Raw genomic sequence first — 22,981 nt, 5'->3', positions numbered from 1 at the left:
CATGTTGAGACAACCACAAAGAACTTTTAAGTGAATGGCATTGTTTTACATTTTTGCAAATCTTACTAATGTCTGGCTTAATAGAAAACACCTGGGTTCTCATATCTGTTTTTGCATTCATTCTATTATATGTTTTGGTTGTAGAATATAAAGAAAATCTGGCTTCACACAGCTAGGTAGGTGGAAAAAGAGGAGTACTTAATAGTCTTTTTAGATAAGTGTGGATCTTCTTTGACATTGTACCCAAACTTGACAAGTCATAGTTTAATCGAGTTTAGTTGCAATATGGAATCTAAAACCATATCAATGAACCTTTTGTACTCTGTTAGGTCAGTAATTTTCAATCACTAGTGTGCCACAAGCAATTTTGAAACATGAAATACCTGACTATTTAGTCAGGGGTACTGACCTCTTTTCCCTTGATACTCAAAAAAATAACAGCCAACGACAATAGTCGTCCAGTGTAAATGAATCAAAATTACACCTATTTTTTTTGTCAGATCAGCAAAAAAAAAAAAAAAAAAGATTTTTTTTTTTTGGTGCGCTGCAGGATTTTAGTACTAATTAGTGTGCCATGAGATGAAGAGGGTTGAAAATCACTATTAGGTTAAAATGTACTGGTCTGTCTTGAGCTTACTTTTACCTGTGCATGAGTTTCTCACATGCATTGATCATTTGGTCATTTACTGAGTTTCCCAGATCTTCCAAATGTTTACACATTTCGTTGTATGGTATCAAAAATTTACATTTATTAATATCAGCAGTAGTATATTTAATTAGAAATGACTTTTTAAAGTAATGGGAATATGTTCATGTTCATGATGGTGGATACAAGTTTTCAAAATACTTATTTTTTGCTTGAAAACCCAGATTTTATAATTGGCAATAAACATTGTCAGTGGTTTTTCTTGAAGTGACAGGTTCACTTTGTTCATTTTTGAGAAAATGTCTGCTAACTACATAAGTAGTTCTGCCAACTAAAAATAGTGTTAGATGAGAAAAGCTTCTAGTTCAGCTTGCAATCAGTTGTACAGGTGCTTTTTCTCAGACTACTACTTTTTGTTGTTAATTCTTATCCGAGGATATTTTTTCCATTGATTTTTTTTTTTAGAGGGAGAGGGAAAGAAACATTGATGTGAGAGAGACACATCGATTGGTTGCCTACTGCACGTGCCCCGACGGGCTGGGGGTCGAACCTGCAACCCAGGTATATGCTCTTGATTGGGAATCCAACCTGAGACCCTTCAGTGGGTGTGCCAATGCTCTAACCACTGAGCACACAGACCAGGCTCTCAGACTTATTAAAGCTTCAGAAGTAATTTATGTGTACTTTACCTTTCATCACGAAGAATATTTAAAAAAGTAGAGTAGAGATTCAATAAATTTATAATTTTCATAATTTTATCAAGGACATTGATAAATGGAACTAGCTTTTTTAAAAAAATCCTAACCCAAGGACATGTTTATTGATTTTCAGAGAGAGAGAGATAAAGAGATGGGGGGGGGGCTGAGAGAGAGAGGGAGGGAGACAGACAGAAGGACATGGATAGATAGACATTTGATGTGAGAGAGAGACATGAATCGGTTGCCTCCTGTATGTGCCCTGACTGGGAATTGAACCTGCGACCTTTCTGGTACACAGGTGCTCAGCCTTGTTTTTGTACCCTCATTGCAAATATCAACAGAAAAAAAAATTTAAAAAGGCAAATAATTTTTAGGATTACTATGAAAATAGCTCTCGTGGACCCCTAAAATGGTCTTTGAGCTCCCAAGAAGTCTGTAGACCACACTTTTAAGAACAGTTGGCTTAGTTCTTTACATAGATTTTCTTTTGCTCTCAAACCAAATAGAGGCAAATGACTGAGGCTTTTAGCTTAGATTACTAAATGAAAGCAATACCATTACCAGAGATAATAAATCTGGTTGAGGAGTAAGTATTGAAAGAAGAAAGTGAATTTTGAGTTCCAGGGAGCTTGAGGAACATAGAAGTGGGAATGTTGACTAGTGCAACTCAGCAAGTTTTTCTGAGTATTAGGAGGCCTCACTATATATACTAGAGGTCTCACTGTACTAGTACATACTAGTGGTTGTTGAAAAGGAAGTGGATTCAGAGAGAAGAGGACAGAAGAAGGAACCTTGGCATCAAGGACATCAGGAAAGGAGAATTTCAAGAACGATTGGTCAGCACTACCTAATGCTTTAGAGAAGTCAAATAGATTGGGGATTGAGACTTGACCATTGAGATTTGATAATGAGATTACTGGTAACTTCTGCCAGAGCAGTAGGAGCCAGATTAGAGTGCAGAGCTAGCTATTTATATTATTCTTTTAGGAAGTTTTGGAGTGAAGGGAAGAGACAACTTGGGCAATTAATTTGAGAGGTAGGTTGTACTGAGGACAATGAAAGAAAGCTGACAAGTGTGATACAGTTAAGCTTGTAGTTTGAGCTGTCTTGCCGAGAAGTGAGAAGCTGCTGAACACTGGATTGTTTGGCCAGAAAAATACACAGCTCTATGACATTTGGCATATGAACTTTTTGGTAGAGATGGGGAGTTCTTACTAATTCTTTTCTGTTTAATTGCTAGGTGTTTAGTTTGCTTCATTTGCTTTAAATGTACTCATTTTAAGAAGTTTAAAGAGATTTTTCTCTTAAATGCAGGTGATTTGACTTTAATAATCTGATTTTCTCAGTGTGGAACTTCTGTTTTAGCTACTTTGAATCCGTGGTAACAAGTGACAAAAAAAAGTGGAATTCTTTCTCTTGTACAGAAGAGTGTATGTGCTCTCTCTCTCTCCATCCCTTCTTCCTTCCTTCCCTCCTTCCCTCCCTCCCCCTCCTTCCCCTGATGAAGGATATTCAGGTCTCCAGAGTGAATGTGACTGGAGGCAGAGTTTGGATTATAGCCTCAAGTAGTATTTGTATGAAAAATGTTGTTGTCTATTATGCTTGTATTTCTAACTTCCTTTTGTTCTTTTTTTTCTAGTCTGTTCTCTGGGGAGGCAGAAAGGGGCCGTGGAGGTGGCCTCGGCACCGGGAGAGGCTGGACTTCCTGTCTCTCTGTGCTGAATGGCTGCGATGGCGCCCGCTCTCACTGACGCAGCAGCTGAAGCACACCATATCCGGTTCAAACTGGCTCCCCCATCCTCCACTTTGTCCCCTGGCAGTGCCGAAAACAACGGCAACGCCAACATCCTTATTGCTGCCAACGGAACCAAAAGAAAAGCCATTGCTGCAGAGGATCCCAGTCTAGACTTCCGAAATAATCCTAAGGAAGATTTGGGAAAGCTGCAACCATTGGTGGCGTCTTATCTCTGCTCCGATGTAACACCTGTTTCCTCGAAGGAATCATTGAAATTGCAAGGTGTCTTCAGCAAGCAGACAGTCCTTAAGTCTCACCCTTTCTTATCTCAGTCCTATGAACTCCGAGCTGAGCTGTTGGGGAGACAGCCAGTTTTGGAGTTTTCTTTAGAAAATCTTAGAAGCATGAATACGAGTGGTCAAACAGCTCTGCCACAAGCACCTGTAAATGGGTTGGCTAAGAAATTGACTAAAAGTTCAACACATTCTGATCATGACAATTCCAGTTCCCTCAATGGGGGAAAACGAACTCTTACTTCATCTTCTCAGGGGGGTGAAATGGTGGCATCTGAATCAGGGGACTTGAAGGGGGGTATGACCAATTGCACTCTTCCACATAGAAGCCTTGATGTAGAACACACAACTGTATTTAGCAATAATAGCACTGCAAACAAATCTTCTGTAAATTCCATGGAACAGCCAGCACTTCAAGGAAGCAGTAGGTTATCACCTGGCACAGATTCCAGTTCTAACTTGGGGGGCGTCAAGTTAGAGGGTAAAAAGTCTCCCCTGTCTTCCATTCTTTTTAGTGCTTTAGATTCTGACACAAGGATAACAGCTTTACTACGACGGCAGGCTGATATTGAAAACCGTGCCCGCAGGTTACAGAAGCGCTTACAGGTTGTGCAAGCCAAGCAGGTGGAGAGGCACATTCAGCATCAGCTGGGTGGATTTTTAGAGAAAACTTTGAGCAAACTGCCAAACTTGGAATCCCTGAGGCCCCGAAGCCAGTTGATGCTGACTCGAAAGGCTGAAGCTGCATTGAGAAAAGCTGCCAGTGAGACCACCACTTCAGAAGGACTTAGTAACTTCCTGAAAAGTGATTCCATATCAGAAGAATTGGAGAGATTTACAGCTAGTGGTATAGCCAGCTTGAGGTGCAGTGAACAAGCATTTGACTCAGATGTCACTGACAGTAGTTCAGGAGGAGAGTCTGATATTGAAGAGGAAGAACTGACCAGAGCTGATCCTGGGCAGCGTCACATACCTCTGTGAGTAGAACCCATGCATAATGACATTCTTGAGAGAGGGAATACAGGAGAAAGACTTGGTGAATTCCCATCATGGGGAGAATGGGATTCTTTGTTTATAAGTACCTAGATTCCATTTGTCTTTTTTCTAATTTTAAGTAGGTGAGTGCATATACTTGTTAGTGATGAAATGGAAGATATTTCTGGTATAGTTGCTGTAGGCTAAAAGCTGCTAATTTATTTTTAAAATCTAATTTATTAAAAATAGACATCTATTTGTAAAACTGTACCCATTCTGTGAGTGAATAGATTTTTTTTTGAAACTGGACATAAGTTATTTTTATAAGTTTCTATGACTTGATTTCAGAATTTGTTGCTTCTAGTAGATGGGGACAGAAATTTAGTTGACCTAGTTCACTTTGCTGGGGTTTATAGTTGGTTTAATTGAGCTTTCAGCCAAGAATGTACCCTGTCTTCACTTTTAACACTTGAGGTTTCCTCTCCTTTTTAAGGACTAATAATCAGAAAATGCTCTGAGTATTTTATAGGTTACATCTAAGCACAATTCACTTTTTCATAACTTGTCTCTACCTAAAATAGCCCATCTTTGTCAGATTTGGATTTTATTTTCTCTCAGCTAAGTTAAATGTATTAGCTTATTTGGGATAAATTCTTATTGTTGTTTCCAAATCTGTTTGTTTGAAGAAAATTCTGCTTAAGCTTTGAGTGGCACTCGGTGTGGTGGAGCTCATATATTTCCCTCCTAATTCTGCATTTGGCTTCTTATGGATTAACAAGGAAGTACAGTATATAAATATATCTCCTTAAAGATAAATCAGTCTATGCCCTAACCGGTTTGGCTCAGTGGATAGAGCATAGGCCTGTGGACTGAAGGGTCCCAGGTTCGATTCCGGTCAAGGGCATGTACCTTGGTTGCGAGCACATCCCCAGAGGTGGGTGTGCAGGAGGCAGCTGATTGATGTTTCTCTCTCATCGATGTTTCTAACTCTCTATCCCTCTCTCTTCCTCTCTGTAAAAAATCAATAAAATATATTTTTAAAAAAAGATAAATCAGTCTACTTTTTTAAAAAAAAATTCTCAATCAAGGATATGTTTTTATTGATGAGAGAGAGAAACAAACATTCATGTGAGAGAGAAACATCGGTCGGTTGCTTCCCATATGCACCCCAACCAGGGATTGAACCTATAACCTTGGTATGTGTCCTGACCAGGAATCGCACCTGCAGCCTTTTGGTGTACAGGACAACACTCCAACCAACTGAGCCACCTGGCCAGGGCAGTCAGTCTATATTTTATCTACTTAAAAGTGCTAAACTTGTGAAGAAGGGAAACATGATAATTTGGAAAAGATGGGCAGGATTGTTGACTAGCAAATCCTCTCTCATTTCTACTTTGGGTAGGGATTTTATAAAGGTTGGATTACTAGAGAAGGCTCAAATAGGTGGCTATGGAATAATTGTTTTTTCCTTGCCTGTAGTAAAAAGGTAACTAAGATTTTCACTGGAGACTTAATTGAGACAGCTGTACTTTTAAGTTTAAGTAAATTTCCTTTTTTCTTAAATGGATTACTAGTTTACATCACCTTGTGAATATTTGTGGCATTATCCCTACTGACTTTGCTGCATGAACCATTGCTTCAAAAAAACCTTAGTTAATGTTAGCCTATCCAGTTTTGCTCAATGGATAGCGTGTCAATCTGCGGACTGAAGGGTCCCGGGTTTGATTCAGGTCAAGGGCACATGCCTGGGTTGCAGGCTCGATCCCCAGTAAGGGAGCGTGCAGGAGGCAGCCAATCAATGATTCTCTCATCATTGATGTTTTAGTCTTTCCTCTCTTCCTCTCTCTGAAATCAATAAAAATATGTTTAAAAAATCTTAGTTAATGTTGAATTTTTTTGTGTTTTAGAGTAATTTCATATAACAAATACTGTAGTTGAAGCATGTTACGTTTCATGTGCTTGTTTTGTGTATTTGAGAAAATAATCTAGAAACTTACTGTTTTCAGTATACCTTGTATTGGAAAAGTTTTTAAGTTTTGGTAATGTGGGTAACTTCTAATCCAATGAAATAAAAATAACTAAGAGAGAGCTTTTTTTATTCCATGGGATAATCTAGTGATTTGAAAAGACCTTAGTCTATTCACTCACTACTTAATTCTGGGCCTTCTCATATAATGAATGGTTTATTGATTTGGAAGAGTGTGAAGTACAAGGACAGTTCACATATTTTAGGGATCAGTTGAACCCACTTACAATTTAAGTAAGAAAAATATGGAGAACTAAAGATACTGTGAAGTAAATATACTTTTGTACATTTTTATGTAATTGAATCAAAATTAAAAGCACCAATACACCACTACTTCAAAGTTCTTGTGGGGCAAGGCCAACAGATTGACTCCTAATGCAAGCATCTAGCCAGGTGTTTTATTTATCTTCTAAATAAAGAGAGAGAGAGAGAGAGAGAGATTGAGATTGATTTGTTGTTCTACTTAATTATGCATTCATTGGTTGATTCTTGTATGTGCCCTGACCAGGAATTGAACCTGCAACCAACCTTGTTGTATTGGGAGGCCGCTCTAACCAACTGAGCTACCCAGTCAAGGTGGTAGGCAGGTGTTTGTTGACCATCTGAGTGTTTTAAAGATTTTTCAGTAATTGGCCAGACAATGAGAATGGAGGTATTGCTTTGATTAAAAAAGAAAAAAAGGGAAAGTCTTTGGATGCTGAGAAGCCTTTTCTTAGTGATCTAGTAGTCCCTTCCAAACCCCATAACCACATTTAGAATTTTTGAGTCCTAGAATAAATAAAATTGGTGAGTTTAAACTTGTTTTCCCTTTCTGATAGTCTGTCTAATAGTTCACTCCTTTACTGAAGTACTTCTGCCAGAGATAAAATTGCTCCTGTACTAAATATTTTCAGCCATGATGAAAATATTTAGTATAGGAGACTGTTGAAATGAAATGTTTTGAAATAATGCTGCTTATAAATTATAAGTGGATGGTTCTGTGAAAATTGCAAGCCTTCACTAAGAATTCATTTGTTTTTTCTTTTCTAACTCTTAAGAGGAAAAACTAAGTCCTAGACCAGTGATGGCGAACCTATGACACACGTGTCAGGTGACATGCGAACTCATTTTTTTGGGGTTGATTTTTCTGTTAAATGGCATTTAAATATATAAAATAAATATCAAAAATATAAGTCTTTGTTTTACTATGGTTGCAAATATCAAAAAATTTCTATATGTGACACAGCACCAGAGTTAAGTTAGGGTTTTTCAAAATGCTGACACGCTGAGCTCAAAAGGTTCGCCATCACTGTCCTAGACACATGCTAGCAGTAGCAGAATGATTGATTTTTATATGTTGAGTTTTTGGCAAATTGTTTATCATTGTACTAGGGTCCCAGTGCAGGAATTCGTGCACCTTGAAAGGAACTCTGGGCCACGAGGCTGCAGTGGGCACAGGGGCGGGTCTTGGCCCATCCTCCGCACCCCCTCCCAGCCCCTCCCACCATGGCCCCTGTTCCCCTGTCTGCCGGCAGCCCCGCTCCCGCCACTGCCACTCCCACATGCTGATGGTGCTGGCCCTGCTTGCACCCACTGACTGACTGACGGTGTGGTGCGATTGGGGCTGGTGCTGGCAGTGGGTGCAAATGGGGCCATCGCCGGCAGCAGGTGCGAGAGGTGACTGTCAGCTCTGATTGCCCCTCAGGAGCAAGGGGAGGTGGAGAAGCCCTGAGGGGCGATAGGGGCCGGCAACCACTGCTTGCACCTGCTCGAACCTGCTGACAGCACCGAGGATCAGAGCCAGTGCCGGGCACCAATAGCGGGTGTGAGCAGTGGCTCTGGCGCTGGCAGCAGGTGCAAGCGCCAGGCGGGACCACGGTGCATGGGAGCAAAGAATTTTCAGTAACCAGCAGAGGCTTGCCCCAATGACAGTGATTGGCACCTGCCTTGGTCTGGTGCCTCCACTTACCTGCTCCACCATCCCATTGCAGCTGATGCCTGCCATGTTCTGTGCTCTGCCTCATTCTCGCCATGTTCCAGCGCGCACCCCCTGGTGATCAGTGCACGTCATAGCAATCGGTTGTTCTGCCGTTCGGTCTGTTTGCATATTAGCCTTTTATTATATAGTATTATACTTTACAAATAGTAAATTCTGTATTACTAGACAAGGTGTTTTAGAAAAATTCTTTCCTTTTTCTATATATATATATATATATATATATATATATACATACATACATACACTAGAGGCCTGGTGCACAAAAAATTGTGCACTCGGGGGGAGCGGGGGGGGGTTCCTCAGCCCCGCCTGTGCCCTCTCGCAGTCTGGGACCCCTCGGGAGATAACGATCTGCTGGCTTAGGCCTGCTTCCGGGTGGCAGAGGGCAGGCCCAATCCCTAGGTGCAGCCCCTGGTCAGGCTCAGAACAGGGCCGATTGGGGAGTTGGGGCGCCGCCCCGTCATGCACAGAGCAGGGCGGATCAGGAGGTTGCGATGCCACCCTCAGTCACACAGGGTAGGGCTGATTGGGGGGTTGGGGCACCGCCCCATGTCACACTCAAGGCAGGGTCGATGGGGAGGTTGTGGGGCCACCTCCTGTCATGCACAGAGCAGGGCCGATCAGGGGGTTGGGGCGCTGCCCCCTGTCACACTCAGGGCAGGGCCAATGGGAAGGTTATGGCTCTACCCTGTCACACACAGAGCAAGGCCCGTGGAGGGGGGTTGGGGCGCCACCCTCTATCACCCACAGAGCAGGGCCGATCAGGGGGTTGGTGCGCTGCACCCTGTCAAACACAGAGCCGCAGGGCAATCGGGATTGGGGAGCTCCCCCCATCAGGCACAGAGCAGGGCAGATAGGGAGGTTGTGGCCCCGCCCCCTGTCACACACAGAGCCGCAGGGCAATCGGGGTTTGGGCGCTGCCCCCTGTCGCGCTGATCCCGGTGCTGGGAGGCATATTACCCTTTTACTATATAGGATAGAGGCCTGGTGCATGGGTGGGGGCTGGCTGGTTTGCCCTGAAGGGTGTCCTGGATCAGGGTGGGGGTCCCCTCTGGGGTGCCTGGCCAGTCTGGGTGAGGGGCTAAGGGCTGTTTTCCTGAAGCGAGTCACTGAAGCTCCCAACCGCTCCTTGTTTTCTTTTCTTTTTTTTTTTATTCTGGGCCAGCTTTAGCACTAAGGCCTCGCAGCTGAAAACATCGATACAATGTTGCTAAAGCCCGGCTGAATGAAAGCCGGTTTCTGGTGTTTTGTTTAGCTTCTTATTTGCAACATAGTACATAGTTTCTTAGAGTTGCAACTCAGAGGCCAGCAAGTCAGGCAGGGAACGTTGGAGTCTGCAGTCCCTGTAGCAAGCAAGCCTCATGTTCGCTTCCAGCTGCCTGGCTGCCGGCCGCCATCTTGGGTGACAGTTAATTTGCATATACTCACTGATTAGCCAATGAAAAGGGTAGCGGTTATACGCTAATTATCATGTTTCTCTTTTATTAGTGTAGATATTAAAATGCTCACCTGAGGATAGTTTTTCCATTGAAATTTTTTGAAAGAATGTAAGGTAGGGAGGAGGGGGAGAGAGAAACATTGATGAGAGACACTTTGATTGGTTGCCTACCGCACTGGGGCTGGGAATTGAACCTGCAACCTAGGTGCATGCCCTTGACCAGGAATTGAACCCGAGACCCTTCGGTCTATGAACCAAACTTATCAGACTGGCCGGGGCTGATTAATATTTTTGGTTAACTGATTTTATGTTTAGTTTAAACCTGTCATGCCTTTTTATTTTAAGCTCTTTTGGGAAAAACTATCTAAAATGTGTTATGTAATAGTCTTGGTACATGTCACTACTAGTGTGAAAATCAAGGAACTAACAAGAAAGCTGTGTTTTAATAAATACCTTAATGTTTTGTTTTTTTTTTATATATTTTATTGATTTTTTTACAGAGAGGAAGGGAGAGAGATAGAGAGTTAGAAACATCGATGAGAGAGAAACATCGATTAGCTGCCTCCTGCACATCTCCTACTGGGGATGTGCGCGCAACCCAGGTACATGCCCTTGACCGGAATTGAACCTGGGACCTTTCAGTCTGCAGGCCGATGCTCTATCCACTGAGCCAAACCGGTTTCGGCATACCTTAATGTTTAAAAAAAATTTTTAAAGCCTCACCTGAGGATATGTTTATTGATTTTGAAGGGAGAGGCAGAGGCAGAGATATACACTGAGTGGCCAGATTATTATGACCACCTGACGTTTGTAGGCAAATTAGCTATAATTTCCCGCTGAAGTTGCTAGAGGGCCAGCCAGATCATTATAAACGTCTGAATAGCACAACATACCTAAGTATCATTGCTGATCAAGTTCATCCTATCATGTTGGTGGCATGTCCCAATAGAGATGGCTTCTTCCAACAAGACAATGCGTCATGCCATGGTGCTCGTATTGTGCAGGAGTGGTTTCAAGAACATGAGGGAGACTTTACCTTGCTTAGGTGGCCCCCACAATCACCAGATCTCAATCGAATTGAGCATTTGTGGGACGAAGTTAAAAGAGCCATCAGGCAGCTGGTTCCACAACCATCAAATCTCACAGAACTGGACAGTGCTATTCATCAGGCATGGTGTCAGATTCCTCGCATCACCTTTCAACATCTTGTGGAGTCAGTGCCAAGAAGAATCACCGGAGTATTGAAGGCAAAAGGTGGCCCAACGAAGTACTTATGGGGTGGTCATAATAATCTGGCCGGTCATAATAATCTAGCCATTCAGTGTACATCTACTGGTTGCTTCCCATACACGCCTTGACTGGAGATTAAAGTCGCAATATGTGCCCTGACGGGGAATTGAACCTGCAACCTTTTGGTGTATGGGACGATGCTCAAACCAACTGAGCAACCCGGCCAGGGCTAATGTTTAATTCTTAATTGTAGAAGTAGAAACAATAGCATTTATTTATCTCCTATGTATGTAATATACTCTTGAGTGTGTGCTTGTGCCTGTGCTCTCATCTAAACTTTAGTTTATCTTTATATTCCTCTTTTTCTTTTCCTCCTAAGAGTTTTGTCCTGTTATTTTGTCATGAATTCCTGAATTTGGTTTTTATTTTCTTGGTCTGTCTATGGTAAGTACTTGCTGTTGAGAAAATATTTTTTCCAGGTAGATCAGTATTCTGGGTACCTGGGCATTAATATAGACCTCTTTACCCTAAAAAAATTTTTTTCTTACTGAACTGTTAAAATAGGCTTATCTTGGTGGTTAGCATAGAATTCATCCCATAAAACATTTCCTTGTAACTATTGAAATGTGTTTTATATATTAAGTATATATTATACAATGCCTTCTCTATAAGGACCTCAGGGAGAAAGATGTGCAAATAAGAGTAATTGTATTTTTCCCTAAGCTTTTAAGTCTGTTTTTATTACCTGGATGTTGTGATTTGTGTTGTTCACAAAGTTTCTATTTTCCTTTTGGCTTTTAGAACTTTAGAGCCAAGCTTATTGTACTTTTTAAAATCCTCATTCTTGTCTTCATTTTGTTCTTCTAGTTCTTACTTTATTTTCGTGGTTTTATTTCTTCTGCTTTAATTTATTCTAACCTATGTTTTATTTATCAAGTAGCCTTCTGATGTCCACATCAGGGTTGGGTAAAAATTAAACTAGATGCTCAGTTTAATGACACTAAACTTATTTGAATTTTGGGTTATGTTGATTGTAGTGACTCTTTTTTTTTTCAAATATATATTTTATTGATATTTTACAGAGAGGAAGGGAGAGGGATAGAGAGTTAGAAACATCGATGAGAGAGAAACATCGATTAGCTGCCTCCTGTACACCTCCTACTGGGATGTGCCCACAACCAAGGTACATGCCCTTGACTGGAATCGAACCTGGGACCCTTCAGTCTGCAGGCCAACTCTCTATCCACTGAGCCAAACCAGTTAGGGCTGTAGTGACTCTTTACTTTTGAGGAATTTCACACTCTTGGAGTTGTTAATGAAGACTTCCTGATACAATGAATTACTAGTATGTTTGTAGATTTTGCTTTTTCGGTACTCTGGAATGCGTTGTGTTGTAGCTTCTACTTGAATTTATTAAGTATACACAGATGATGTTGCCAAAGTCATTTTGATTTGTGCTTATTTCCCTATTTATCTTTTCACAGAATGATGGAGTGAGAGAAAGAAATATTAGTCAGGACCTAAGATCTAAGGGTGGCTAGGATTTCGATACAAAGTTTTCTTTTGGTTGTGGCCTACTGAGGTAGGTTAGTACAGGCACAGCATAAACAGGACAGAGGCTAAAAGGCATGGGGCTTTGGTGACTAGATGGGGGTGTTTTAAAGACCAGGGCTAACCATGTAATCACTTTTCTAATAAAAATAAGAGAACTGACCTAGATGATCTCTAGGGCTCAAAGTACTTTGAATTGTGCTACTATATCTTTAAATAACATTGATGGCGAAAGTCTCTATAAGTCACTGAGGTAACTTGAAACAAAATAGCTTTCTTGGCTTGTGACTCAGAGCTTTGATTCTTTTAATGCCTTAGGTTTTTTTTTGTTGCTGTCCATAAAGTGATTATTGTATTTCTCTGTGTGTGGGATACATATGTGAAACTAATTCCCTTGTGTTCTTATACAAGTTACTTCAGAGCTGCGTAAACTTTCATTTTGTGAACACCTTTGATTTAATGCCCTTTGTTTTTCTGTTAGCCTTCCTATGACATCCAGTGGCAGAAACAGGAACTTTTGTATTTACTCCCTTTTCCCTGTCCCCCTTTTTTCCTGAGAATATATATATATATATATATGTCAATAAAGAGGATTATTCTTGGTGCTTCTTTATATATTTCAATAATGAGAATTATTCTTGGTGCTGCTTTTGTGATTCAGAAGGAAGTTGGGCAACAGGAATTTGGGTTACCTACTTGCTGCAGATCTAATTGTTACAAATGTTTTTTGTTGCCTAAATAAAAGTTGAGTTTTAAGTATTCTTTTATGATTAGTGTTTAAGTAGTCCTGTAATAAGTACTTGCTGAATGAGCAAATGTGTGAGACACAGGAGCTGCCATAGGTAAATAAACTGAGTCTCTGTCCTCAAGAAGTTTAAAGTTTTGATGTGGAGTGGAGATATGGTAAGACAAAGATGCATACTTAGTGCCTGGCACATCTAATCTAATAAAAAGGTAATATGCAAGTTAACCGTCACTCTGACACAAAGATGGAGGCGCCCATAGCGTCCCGTGCCCTGGCCATGGAGGGAGGGAGGGAGGGCGTCAGACACAACGTGTGGGGGGTCCTCTGCGCATGAGCTGAAGAGGAAACACCTTTTCTGACAGCTCATTGGCTAAGCTCCCTGTACGCCACCACTCGCAGTGTTCTTGGTAATTTGGGTAATAAGAAGCCAAGAAGATAGGTGATCTTGGGTTTTTCCACCACACTCCTGGAGGAAAAAACTAAGGTCTGCTGCTGGAGGGGCTAAGAAATGTCATATCCTGCCCTAGCTGGTTTGGCTCAGTGGATAGAGCCTCGGCCTGTGAACCGCAGGGTCCAGGTTCGATTCTGATAAAGGACATGTACCTAGGTTGCCGGCTTCTCCCTGGCTAGGACCCAGGTCAGGGCTCATGCAGGAGGCAACCAATCGCAGTGTCTCTTTCACATTGATGTTTCTCTCTGTCTTTCCCTCTCTCTTCCAAGCTCTCTGAAAATCAATGGAAACATACCCTCAGGTGAGGATAAAAAAAAAAAAAATAAAGAAATGTCATATCCTATGAAAGACACATCTTGAAAGTGCCTAAAGAAAGTTGTCATTTTTTTGTGGTGAAGGGACTGGAGTCTGTGTTGATTAAAACACCTTGGCGACTGCGGCAGTGGCAGCAGCAGTGGGGTGATGGGGCTGGCGCCTCCCCCTGATCAACCTGGTCACCTCCTGCAGAGGGAGGCCAGACTGTGGCGTAGGCCCGCTCCCCGTCAGTAGGACATCCCCTGAGGACTCCCAGTCTGTGAGAGGGGGCAGGCTGGGCTGAGGGACACCCCTCCCCCCAAGTGCACGAATTTCATGCACCAGGCCTCTAGTCTTCTATATATATAAAAGGCTAATATGCTAAGTGTCTGACCATCTTACCAGTCACTATGACACTCACTGACCATCGGGGGCAGATGCTTAACGCAGGAGCTGCCGAGCTGCAGTGACTTGGCAGTGGCAGTTCTCGGGTGATGCACCCCGAAACCAGAGAGGAGGGAGCCTGATTCCTTGCTGGGCAGTGTGATTCTACCTTTGGCTGTGGGTTATGTTGTTGCTGGGGCATTGTTGGGCCCGAATCTGGTTTAATGCACACTTGCATTTGCAGTCCACACCCTGTGTGACAGCAACTTTGCAGAGTGCTCTCTCGCACCCCATGACCCCTCGGGGGATGTCAGAGAGCTGGTTTCAGCTCAATCCCCACAGGCCAGGCCAAGGGACCCCACCTGCTAGAGGGACCCTACTCACTCCACAGATGCTGGGTAAGGGACCACGGGAGGTTGGCTTCAGGCGTGTCTGGCCTGTCTCGTCCAGTCCCACCCCGCCGGCCACCTTCTAATTAGTTACCTTTTAATGTGCACAAATCCATGCATCGGGTCACTAGTAGTGATATAAAGTAAATGCTGGTTGATACTAATGAAATAGGAACCTATTACAGCTGGTTGATGGTATTAGAAAGAGAGGATAGTAGAAATGAGCCTTGAAGGGTGGCTAGGATTTCGATAGAAAGTTTTCTTTTTGTTGTAGCCTACTGAGATAGGTTGGTATAGGAAGAAGGCACAGCATAAACAGTACAGAGGCTAAAAGGCCTGGTGGCTAGAGTGGGGCTATTTTAGAGACCTAGTAATAAGGGTAATAAATCTAGTGTAAAAAGGAAAAGAGAAAATTCCAGAGATGATGCAGAAGCAGATTTAATAGGACTTAACAGTAGATGTACGGGGGTAGTGAAAGAGGGATCATCATAGATGATTGAAGTTTTAATCTTGGGTAGGTTATAAGCGTACAGCCTATAAAATAACCCTAATAGCTCATAAGAGTCTGGGTTCTTTACTAGTGTCTTAAAAATGAAGGTTTCTGTATTCCTTACAAGTTACAGCAAGTGTTAAAAATCAGACAATAGACTTTCAAGTAATCCTGTATAAAAAGAGGGAGTAGTGGTCTTGTACAGAGGCCTCAAAGACACACATTGGAATTAATTCATTTATCAGATATATTAGGTTCTTACTATGAGCTGAGGTGCTAGGTATATACTGTGGTGAGTAAGAGATACAATCCCTGCCCTGCTCTCATGGGGGAATATAGGGTAGAAAGAGATATTAATTATTTAAACAAGTGATCCCATAATTAATGATATATTTATAAAGGTTGTGGGTGTCCCAGAAACGAAGTTCATAGTGCTATGAGAGTCCATATAGGACATCTAATTAAGATGGGTGGGGATGTCATACAAGTATCCTGAAGAAGTAATATGTAAACTGAGATTTGAATGAAGAGAAGGAATTGGTGGTGAAGAAGAGTGTGTTACAGATTGAAGAAACAGCATATGCTTGCTAAGGATTTGGGAATGGGAGATGCTTGATACTTTCAAGAACAGAGCAAAGTGTAAGGAGAGTGGTGAGTAATAAGGCCAGGGAGGGAGCTAGAAGCCAGGTGATATGGGTGGCTTTGTAGGTCATCTCAGATTTAATTTTTTTCTTTTTAATCTTCACCCAATGATATGTTTATTGATTTTTAGAGAGAAAGGAAAGGGGAAGGGAGAGGAGGGGAGAGAGACAGACAGACATCAAACAGTTGCCTCCCGTATGTACCCTGACCGGGGATCAAACCCACAACCTAGGTATATAGTCTGATGGGAATCGAACTGGCAAACTTTGGGGTATGAGAGGACGTTCCAATCAACAGAGCCACCTGGCCAGGGCTCAGGTTTAAATTTTTAATGTGAAGCCATTGACAGGGTTTACATATCATTAGATTTTTAAAAGACCCCTCTTTAATGTGTGAAGAAAGGAATGGATATGGACTTTGGGTGACCAGCTAGGCTGTTGTGGTAACCCAGGTAAGAGATTCTGAATGGTGGACTTGGCCTTTGGCAGGGAAGTGAGAGAATTGGTTATTGGAGGTGGAGTCACTAGGACCTGTGATTGATTTGATGCAGTGGAAAGAGGGAAAGAGGTATTATGGGTGATTACCAGATTTTTTGCAGGAGTAACTGGATTGAATGGACGTATTGAGATGGGGAAGGAGCAGATGAGGCAGGTTATTACTTGCAGTGGGAATATACTAATTTTCATTGAAACATTTTTGGCTATTGGTATACCCAGAGGTTTCAGTGTCATTTGCAGAGCACCATATTAGATTCCATCATCATGGTAAAATAAATTGTTTTACTAGAAAAGTAAAAGCTTGTGTCCACATTCTATTTTAAATGAAGAGTATTTGCATTAGTTTCTCTTTTCTCTTCCTAGACAAAGGCCAAAATGGACTAGATTATTTTGCAAGCTAGGCAGAAATTTATGCCTAAGGTTATGTGCTTTCATATCTACTAGTTTCATTGTTTTTTTCCTATTTCCCATTGTGTATTTAAAATTATGCACATATATTTAATGTAAAGAGAGCATTAAGTGTCTTTTTAAAAAAATAATATATTTTTATTGATTTCATAGACCATAACCTGGTTCATAGATCAGTGCTTAACTATTGAGTTATGCCAGCCAGGCTTAAATCATTTTCTTTTATATTTATTTTATATATATTTTTAAATTGATTTCAGAGAGGGGGAAGGGAGAGAGATAGAAACATCAGCAATGAGAGGGAATAATTGATCGGCTGCCTCCTACACGTCCCCACTGGGCATCGAGCCCGCAACCCGGGCATGTGTCCTTGATTGGAATCAAATTGGGGACCCTTCAATCCATAGGCTGACACTATCCACTGAGCCAAACTGTTAGGGCTACATTATTGAATATAATAAAAGGCTAATATGCAAATCGACTGAATGGCAGAACGACCGGTCACTATCATGTGCACTGACCACCAGGGGCAGATGCTCAGTGAAGGAGCTGCCCCTAGTGATCAGTGCACTCCCACAGAAGTGCCGCTCAGCCAGAAGCCCTGAGCCAGGGCTCACGGCTGGCAAGCGCAGCCGTGGTGGCGGGAGCCTCTCCTGCCTATGCAGCAGCGCTAAGGATGTCCGATTGACCGTGGGGGGGGAGGGGGGGGCGGCGGCGGCGGGCCTAAGCCGACATTTGATCATCCCCCCCCCAAGGGCTCCCGGACTACAAGAGGCGCAGGCTGAACTGAGGGAACCCCTGAGTGCATGAATTTCGTGCACTGGGCCTCTAGTTTTTTTATGCGTGTTTTACTTTTGTCTAATAGAATATAGAAAGTGTAGTGACCATTTTCTTGCTCACCCTTTAATTGATTCCTATTTGTGCTTCTGGTACTTGAAAGATGCATCCTGAGAAAATAGAAATTGGGAGAGAGAGAGCTTAGGACCTTTGGGATTTAGTGTGAAACCTGGGAGATCAGAGTCCCAGGAGGATTTTTTTAAAAATATATATTTTATTGATTTTTTACAGAGAGGAAGGGAGAGAGATAGAGAGTTAGAAACATCGATGAGAGAGAAACATCGATCAGCCGCCACCTGCACATCTCCTACTGGGGATGTGCTGGCAACCCAGGTACATGCCCTTGACCAGAATCGAACCCAGGACCCTTCAGTCCGCAGGCTGACTATCCACTGAGCCAAACTGGTTTCGGCCCAGGAGGATTTTAACTGAACTGATTTGGTAGAGGTAGGAGACAACATTTGAACCAACTTAGCCTAATCAGACAACAGAGTTGAGACATATTGATAGAGCAAAACTAATAGCCTGCGATTGTTGAATATTTTGAGGTAGGCAGTGTTATGAATGCTATACATGCATTATTTTATTTAATTTTATAATACAAAGAGGTAGATAGTATCTTAGTTTTACAGATTCAGACTGAAGAATGAAAAGTTTAACTTGCTAAATGTCACACAGCTAATAAATCTAATATATAAGAAATCAAAGTATTACTAGGCTCTTCACCCACAGCCTGAGCATAAACACTATTAGTAAAACCATCAAATTATCCTTTAGACTTGGTTGATGAAAAGAAATCTAAACATAAAATATGTTATTTCACATTATATTCAAGAGTCTTTATAGTAATATTAAGTAATTTGGTAATGTATTTTGAGGAAAGGTACATGGTCTGTATCCTTTAGCCTGAAGTAGTACCCTGCTACTCATTTCTTTCATAGAATATAACTTAGATAAGTTGTGAAGGAGCTAAATTGATTTTTAGGAAAGAAAAAGAAACAAGGGAATTTATATGTATTGATTACACCTTCTGTATTAGGTGGTTTACATTATTTAACCTTTAAAATATGATGAAGTGGTATCACCATTTTACATTTGAATCCCAAGACTATAGATGTGTTAAATAATTTGCTGGAGGTCAAGGTGAAGATAAAACTACTTCTTTGTTACTGCTCTTTTTGTTTTTCTTTGGGAACTTTTTGGGAAGAAGTCAGGAGGAAGATTCTGTTTTGAGAAATGCAGCAACTTGAAGGCACATAGCTTTTTAGAAGCCTCTTTGACAGCATTTTACACTGATGGACATGGCATTGACCAGGAAGGGTGATGGGAAGGTTAAATAGATTTTCTCTACTGTAGTAAATCTAGAGAAGTGACCTATTTTGTAACCCACCCCCCCTCCCATCAAATGGGTGAAAAAACATTTTTGACATGCTAAAGGGATGATTTGTATTTTAACTTATGTGGAAAAATCCTTTTATTTTCCCAGTTGCTGGAAAAAGAAATATTTTAAGATGTGAAAATATTTTGTGTTCTTATTCTTTTATATTCTTTATTTTTTAGTCTTCTCTTGTGGTTACAGCTAATATATGAATCGTAAGCATGTATTTAGTGTTTATGAAAATATTTTCCTCAAGAAATCTCTTGTAAATCTGGTTACATTGCTTTGGAAATTAAGAACTTGAAAGGCATGAAATAGCAGAATACTATCCTGATTGGTTTCTACCCACTTATATGAATTTGTGTTGTTTCACTGTCTGATTCTGATTAACATTAAGTATCTTATTTTTATTGATTTGATAATCACTAGACAAACCTGAAGGATGAACTTGAGGTTTTCTTAGCATTTGTAGGATTAGTACTAATCAAGAGCAATATAGTAGAAAGGATTCTGGACTAATATTGAATTGTTAATTTTAGTTTTAATCTTCCTAGGTTTAAATTCCTCATTTTAGAAATACTATTTATACCTTTTTGAATAATGATGAGACACAGGCTGGGATGGGAAAGACTTTTGTCACTGTTAGGCATACAGTCTGTTTGCTGAGGTATGCTGAGTGACCCTTTGAGTAGCTCATATTACCTGCATTTCCATGGGGAGTCTGCAAACTGGGTCCCCTCAGGGAGTTAGTAGTAGAACTGAAGCAGTCTGCTCACTGTTTCTCTCATGAAGCAACCTGGTGACAGTGTGTGTGCCTGTATTGTGGTAACTGTTATTTTATATTTTTGTTGTGTTCCACTTATGGCAATGAAGAAACCTGAAAGTAAGGTTACAAAGTATAGACCCTGAGGCTGAGGTGTAGTGAGAAGTGAAGACAAAGGCTTTACCAGATCTGTGTCCATTTCTGTTAATAATGTTATGCTTTGGAAATAAATATGAAAAACAGTCATCTATCCTCTTCCCTTCCCCCAGATAAGCAAAAACAATAAAAAAATTTCATTTTAAAAATAAATAAAAAGCTCTTTTTTATTCCTGTTTCTTAGACACAATTGGTTAAAAACTATTAAAGATTGTAAAGTTCATTTACATAGAACAAATAAGGGACCAGCTGCCTTTTGACATTGCCAAATATAAAAGCAGAATTTCAGTGATTGCTTTTTAGATACATAAAGTTGACAATGTTGAATCCTTCAGTGATTCATTTAGTTGCCTTTCAGGGGATTTTACTCTTTAGAATGAAAAGATCTGGAGTTTTTCTTTAACAATTCTCTTCAGATCTTGAGAGTTTTCTCAGGTTGCTGCAACCACTGTTTCTCCACATTTCCAACTGGGTGAAAATGTTTTTCTTTTTGAACTGGCACTCCCCTAGCAGATTTTTCCAGCAAGTATTTGGGCACACCCTATACACAGTAAGATGAAAACAGAGTGAGGCTTGCTTAAGACTCACTTGCTTCTACCCAACTGTATTTGAAATTTATCTCTTATGCAAATTCAAGCATTCACAGAAGTGGAAAGGCTAATTTTGTATTTGCAGGAAGCTTGGTGCAATGATTGTCTTCCCAATTTGTTCTTAATGATAAGTTGATAGTAAGTAAGTAGGTCTCAGACCCAAGAGTTGAGACTGTGAGATGACTTTGATATTTGCAAGAGTATATGAGTTTTGGTTTTACATTTTATTAGGTGTGGGAGGTTAGTATTTTTACTTAATGTACGAAGCAATGTTAGATTATTTACACTTTCATGATTTATTGTAAATAGGTTGATAGTATTGATGAATTAAATTTCCTTAATTTTATCCATGAACATTAAGATTGGCTGACATATTTGGGTGTTTCCTAGTAGACCAGCGTTCAAAGAGCTTACATTCCTTTAATAGTCCTTTAACAGTGATCAGAGAAGCTACCTTCACTGATAATCTGAGTAGAAACTAAGATGTATCATCATTGAAGGTAGTCAAAAGTATCCCTGTGGAAGTTCCAGAAAATGAGATCCAGAATTCTCCTAGCAAAAAATAAAAAGTTTCAAGGTAACTCAATTATTTGGAGACTAGCCTTTCAGGAACATCTACTATCAAGATTAACCTTGCCCCAAAGGGCAAGGAAACACTTCTCTGATAGTAAAATAAGAAATGATGGAAATACTTAAAAAGAATTAAGAACTTGATTCTTGCCTTCAAGGAATAATTTATGTGACTGATCCCTCTTCCCCACCACGTTCAAGTAGAAAAGGAAGCATTAGAATTATGCAGTGTATATTTAGTACTAGATACATAGTAGAGACATTAATTGCTGAACTTTAAGATGGAGTGATTACTATGGGCTAAGGTGATCAGAATACCTGAGAAGAGATGGCACTTTTGTTTGGATCAGTGATGTCACTTACCTTTCTAAAAGAGGAAATAGGTTGTTTCAGGTCCAAGGATGAGGGATCTCAGGTGAGGATGTTGTGTTGGCAGAAAGGAGAGCTATCTGCCAGAGAGAAAAGTTTCAATAAAATGGAAGACGAAGTTGGAGAAGGGTAAGTTAGGATCACATTGTTTTTGAATGCCATTTGGTGCATTTGGATTTTATCCTAAGAATAGTGGACAATCGTGAACATGAATGGCATGATTAAAGTGCTCATAATAGTTTTTGATAGTGGTGTGGTTTGGATGGACTGGAGAGTTAAGACGGTTTGGAACAGGGCAAGGCTTAAAAGCAATATTCTATGAATAAAAGTTTGGAATCAGGGCAGTGGACATGAAATGGGAAGAAAGGTTCAGATACAAGATTGATATAATAGAGAATTTTAGAGCTCTCTCTGGACATGAGCTCTAAATTATTAGTTATAGATGAGAAATGTAGGTGCAGAGAGGTCAAGTGACTGTGCTAAAGATTATTAGGATAAGAGTCAAAGTTGTAATGGATTTTTAACTCCAATTCATCTAACATATTTCATTGATAACACACTTTAGGAAACTTGGTGATGGGACTGGATTTTGATCTTGGGAAATTGGCAGAGTATTGATGGAACTAGGAGGGGCAAGAAGAGATGTCAGTGTATGGCCTTTTGTTGGAGAAGAATTTCCCTAAGAGGAGTGACTGTACTTAACTTTTATGTTAGCTCTTAAAGATTAAGAAAAGTTTTTTTTCAAATTGACGTATAATTGACATACATTATATTAGTTTCAGGTGCATAATATAATTTGATATTTGTATATACTGTTAAATGATCTGGCACAATAAGTCTAGTTAACATCGACACCATAGTTATAGAATTTTATTTTCTTGTATTGAGAACTTTTAAGGTTTACTATGTTTGTAACTCTTAATTATGTAACACAGTATTATTTACTACTAGAGGCCCAGTGCTGGCTGGGGAGGGACCACAGGAGGGCACTGATGGGGTCCCTCAGCCTGGCCTGCTGGCATTGGGCTGAAACTGGCTCTCCGACATCCCCGGAGGGGTCACGGATTGTGAGAGGCGTAGGCCAGGCTGAGAGACCACACTGGTGCACTATTGGGGCCGGGGATGAACTGTGAGAGGGCTTCAGGGCATGTCCAGCCTGTCTCAACCAGTCCTGATCGGCTGGACTCCAGCCGCAAGCTGACCTACCAGTTGGAACATCCCGCCCCCTGGTGGTCAGTGCACGACATAGCGACTGGTAGAATGGTCAAACGGTTGGAGGGACAATTAGCATATTAGGCTTTTATATATACACACACTAGAGACCTGAAGGAATTTGCATGGGTGGGGTCCGGCCGGCTGGGGAGAGGGGCCGAGGGAGGTTGGCCTCTGGCCCCACCCCCTATCGGGGCCAGGCCAGGGGGGGAGGGGCCACGGGAGGTTGGCAGGCC

The 22,981-nt window shown here is 41.0% G+C and overlaps 1 protein-coding gene across 4 annotated transcripts in view; it reads left to right on the top strand.

The window, feature by feature from the left end:
* KANSL1 (KAT8 regulatory NSL complex subunit 1) overlaps positions 1-22,981 on the top strand; it is a 156,520-nt gene that overhangs the window by 46,335 nt on the left and 87,204 nt on the right. For all 4 annotated transcript variants that reach the window (XM_070395155.1, XM_070395156.1, XM_070395157.1 and 1 more), the window contains one exon: positions 2,984-4,349. In XM_070395155.1, coding sequence (XP_070251256.1) covers positions 3,067-4,349 — 1,283 coding nt within the window. In that variant the 5' untranslated portion in view covers positions 2,984-3,066. The remainder of the gene's footprint in view (positions 1-2,983; positions 4,350-22,981) is intronic.

Source organism: Myotis yumanensis, unplaced genomic scaffold, assembly GCF_028538775.1.
Source record: "Myotis yumanensis isolate MYYU_CA2020_CCGP unplaced genomic scaffold, mMyoYum1.0.hap1 SCAF_16, whole genome shotgun sequence".
Taxonomy (NCBI): domain Eukaryota; kingdom Metazoa; phylum Chordata; class Mammalia; order Chiroptera; family Vespertilionidae; genus Myotis; species Myotis yumanensis.
Note: the sequence above shows the minus strand (reverse complement) of the source record. Positions and strands in the feature narration are given on the sequence as shown.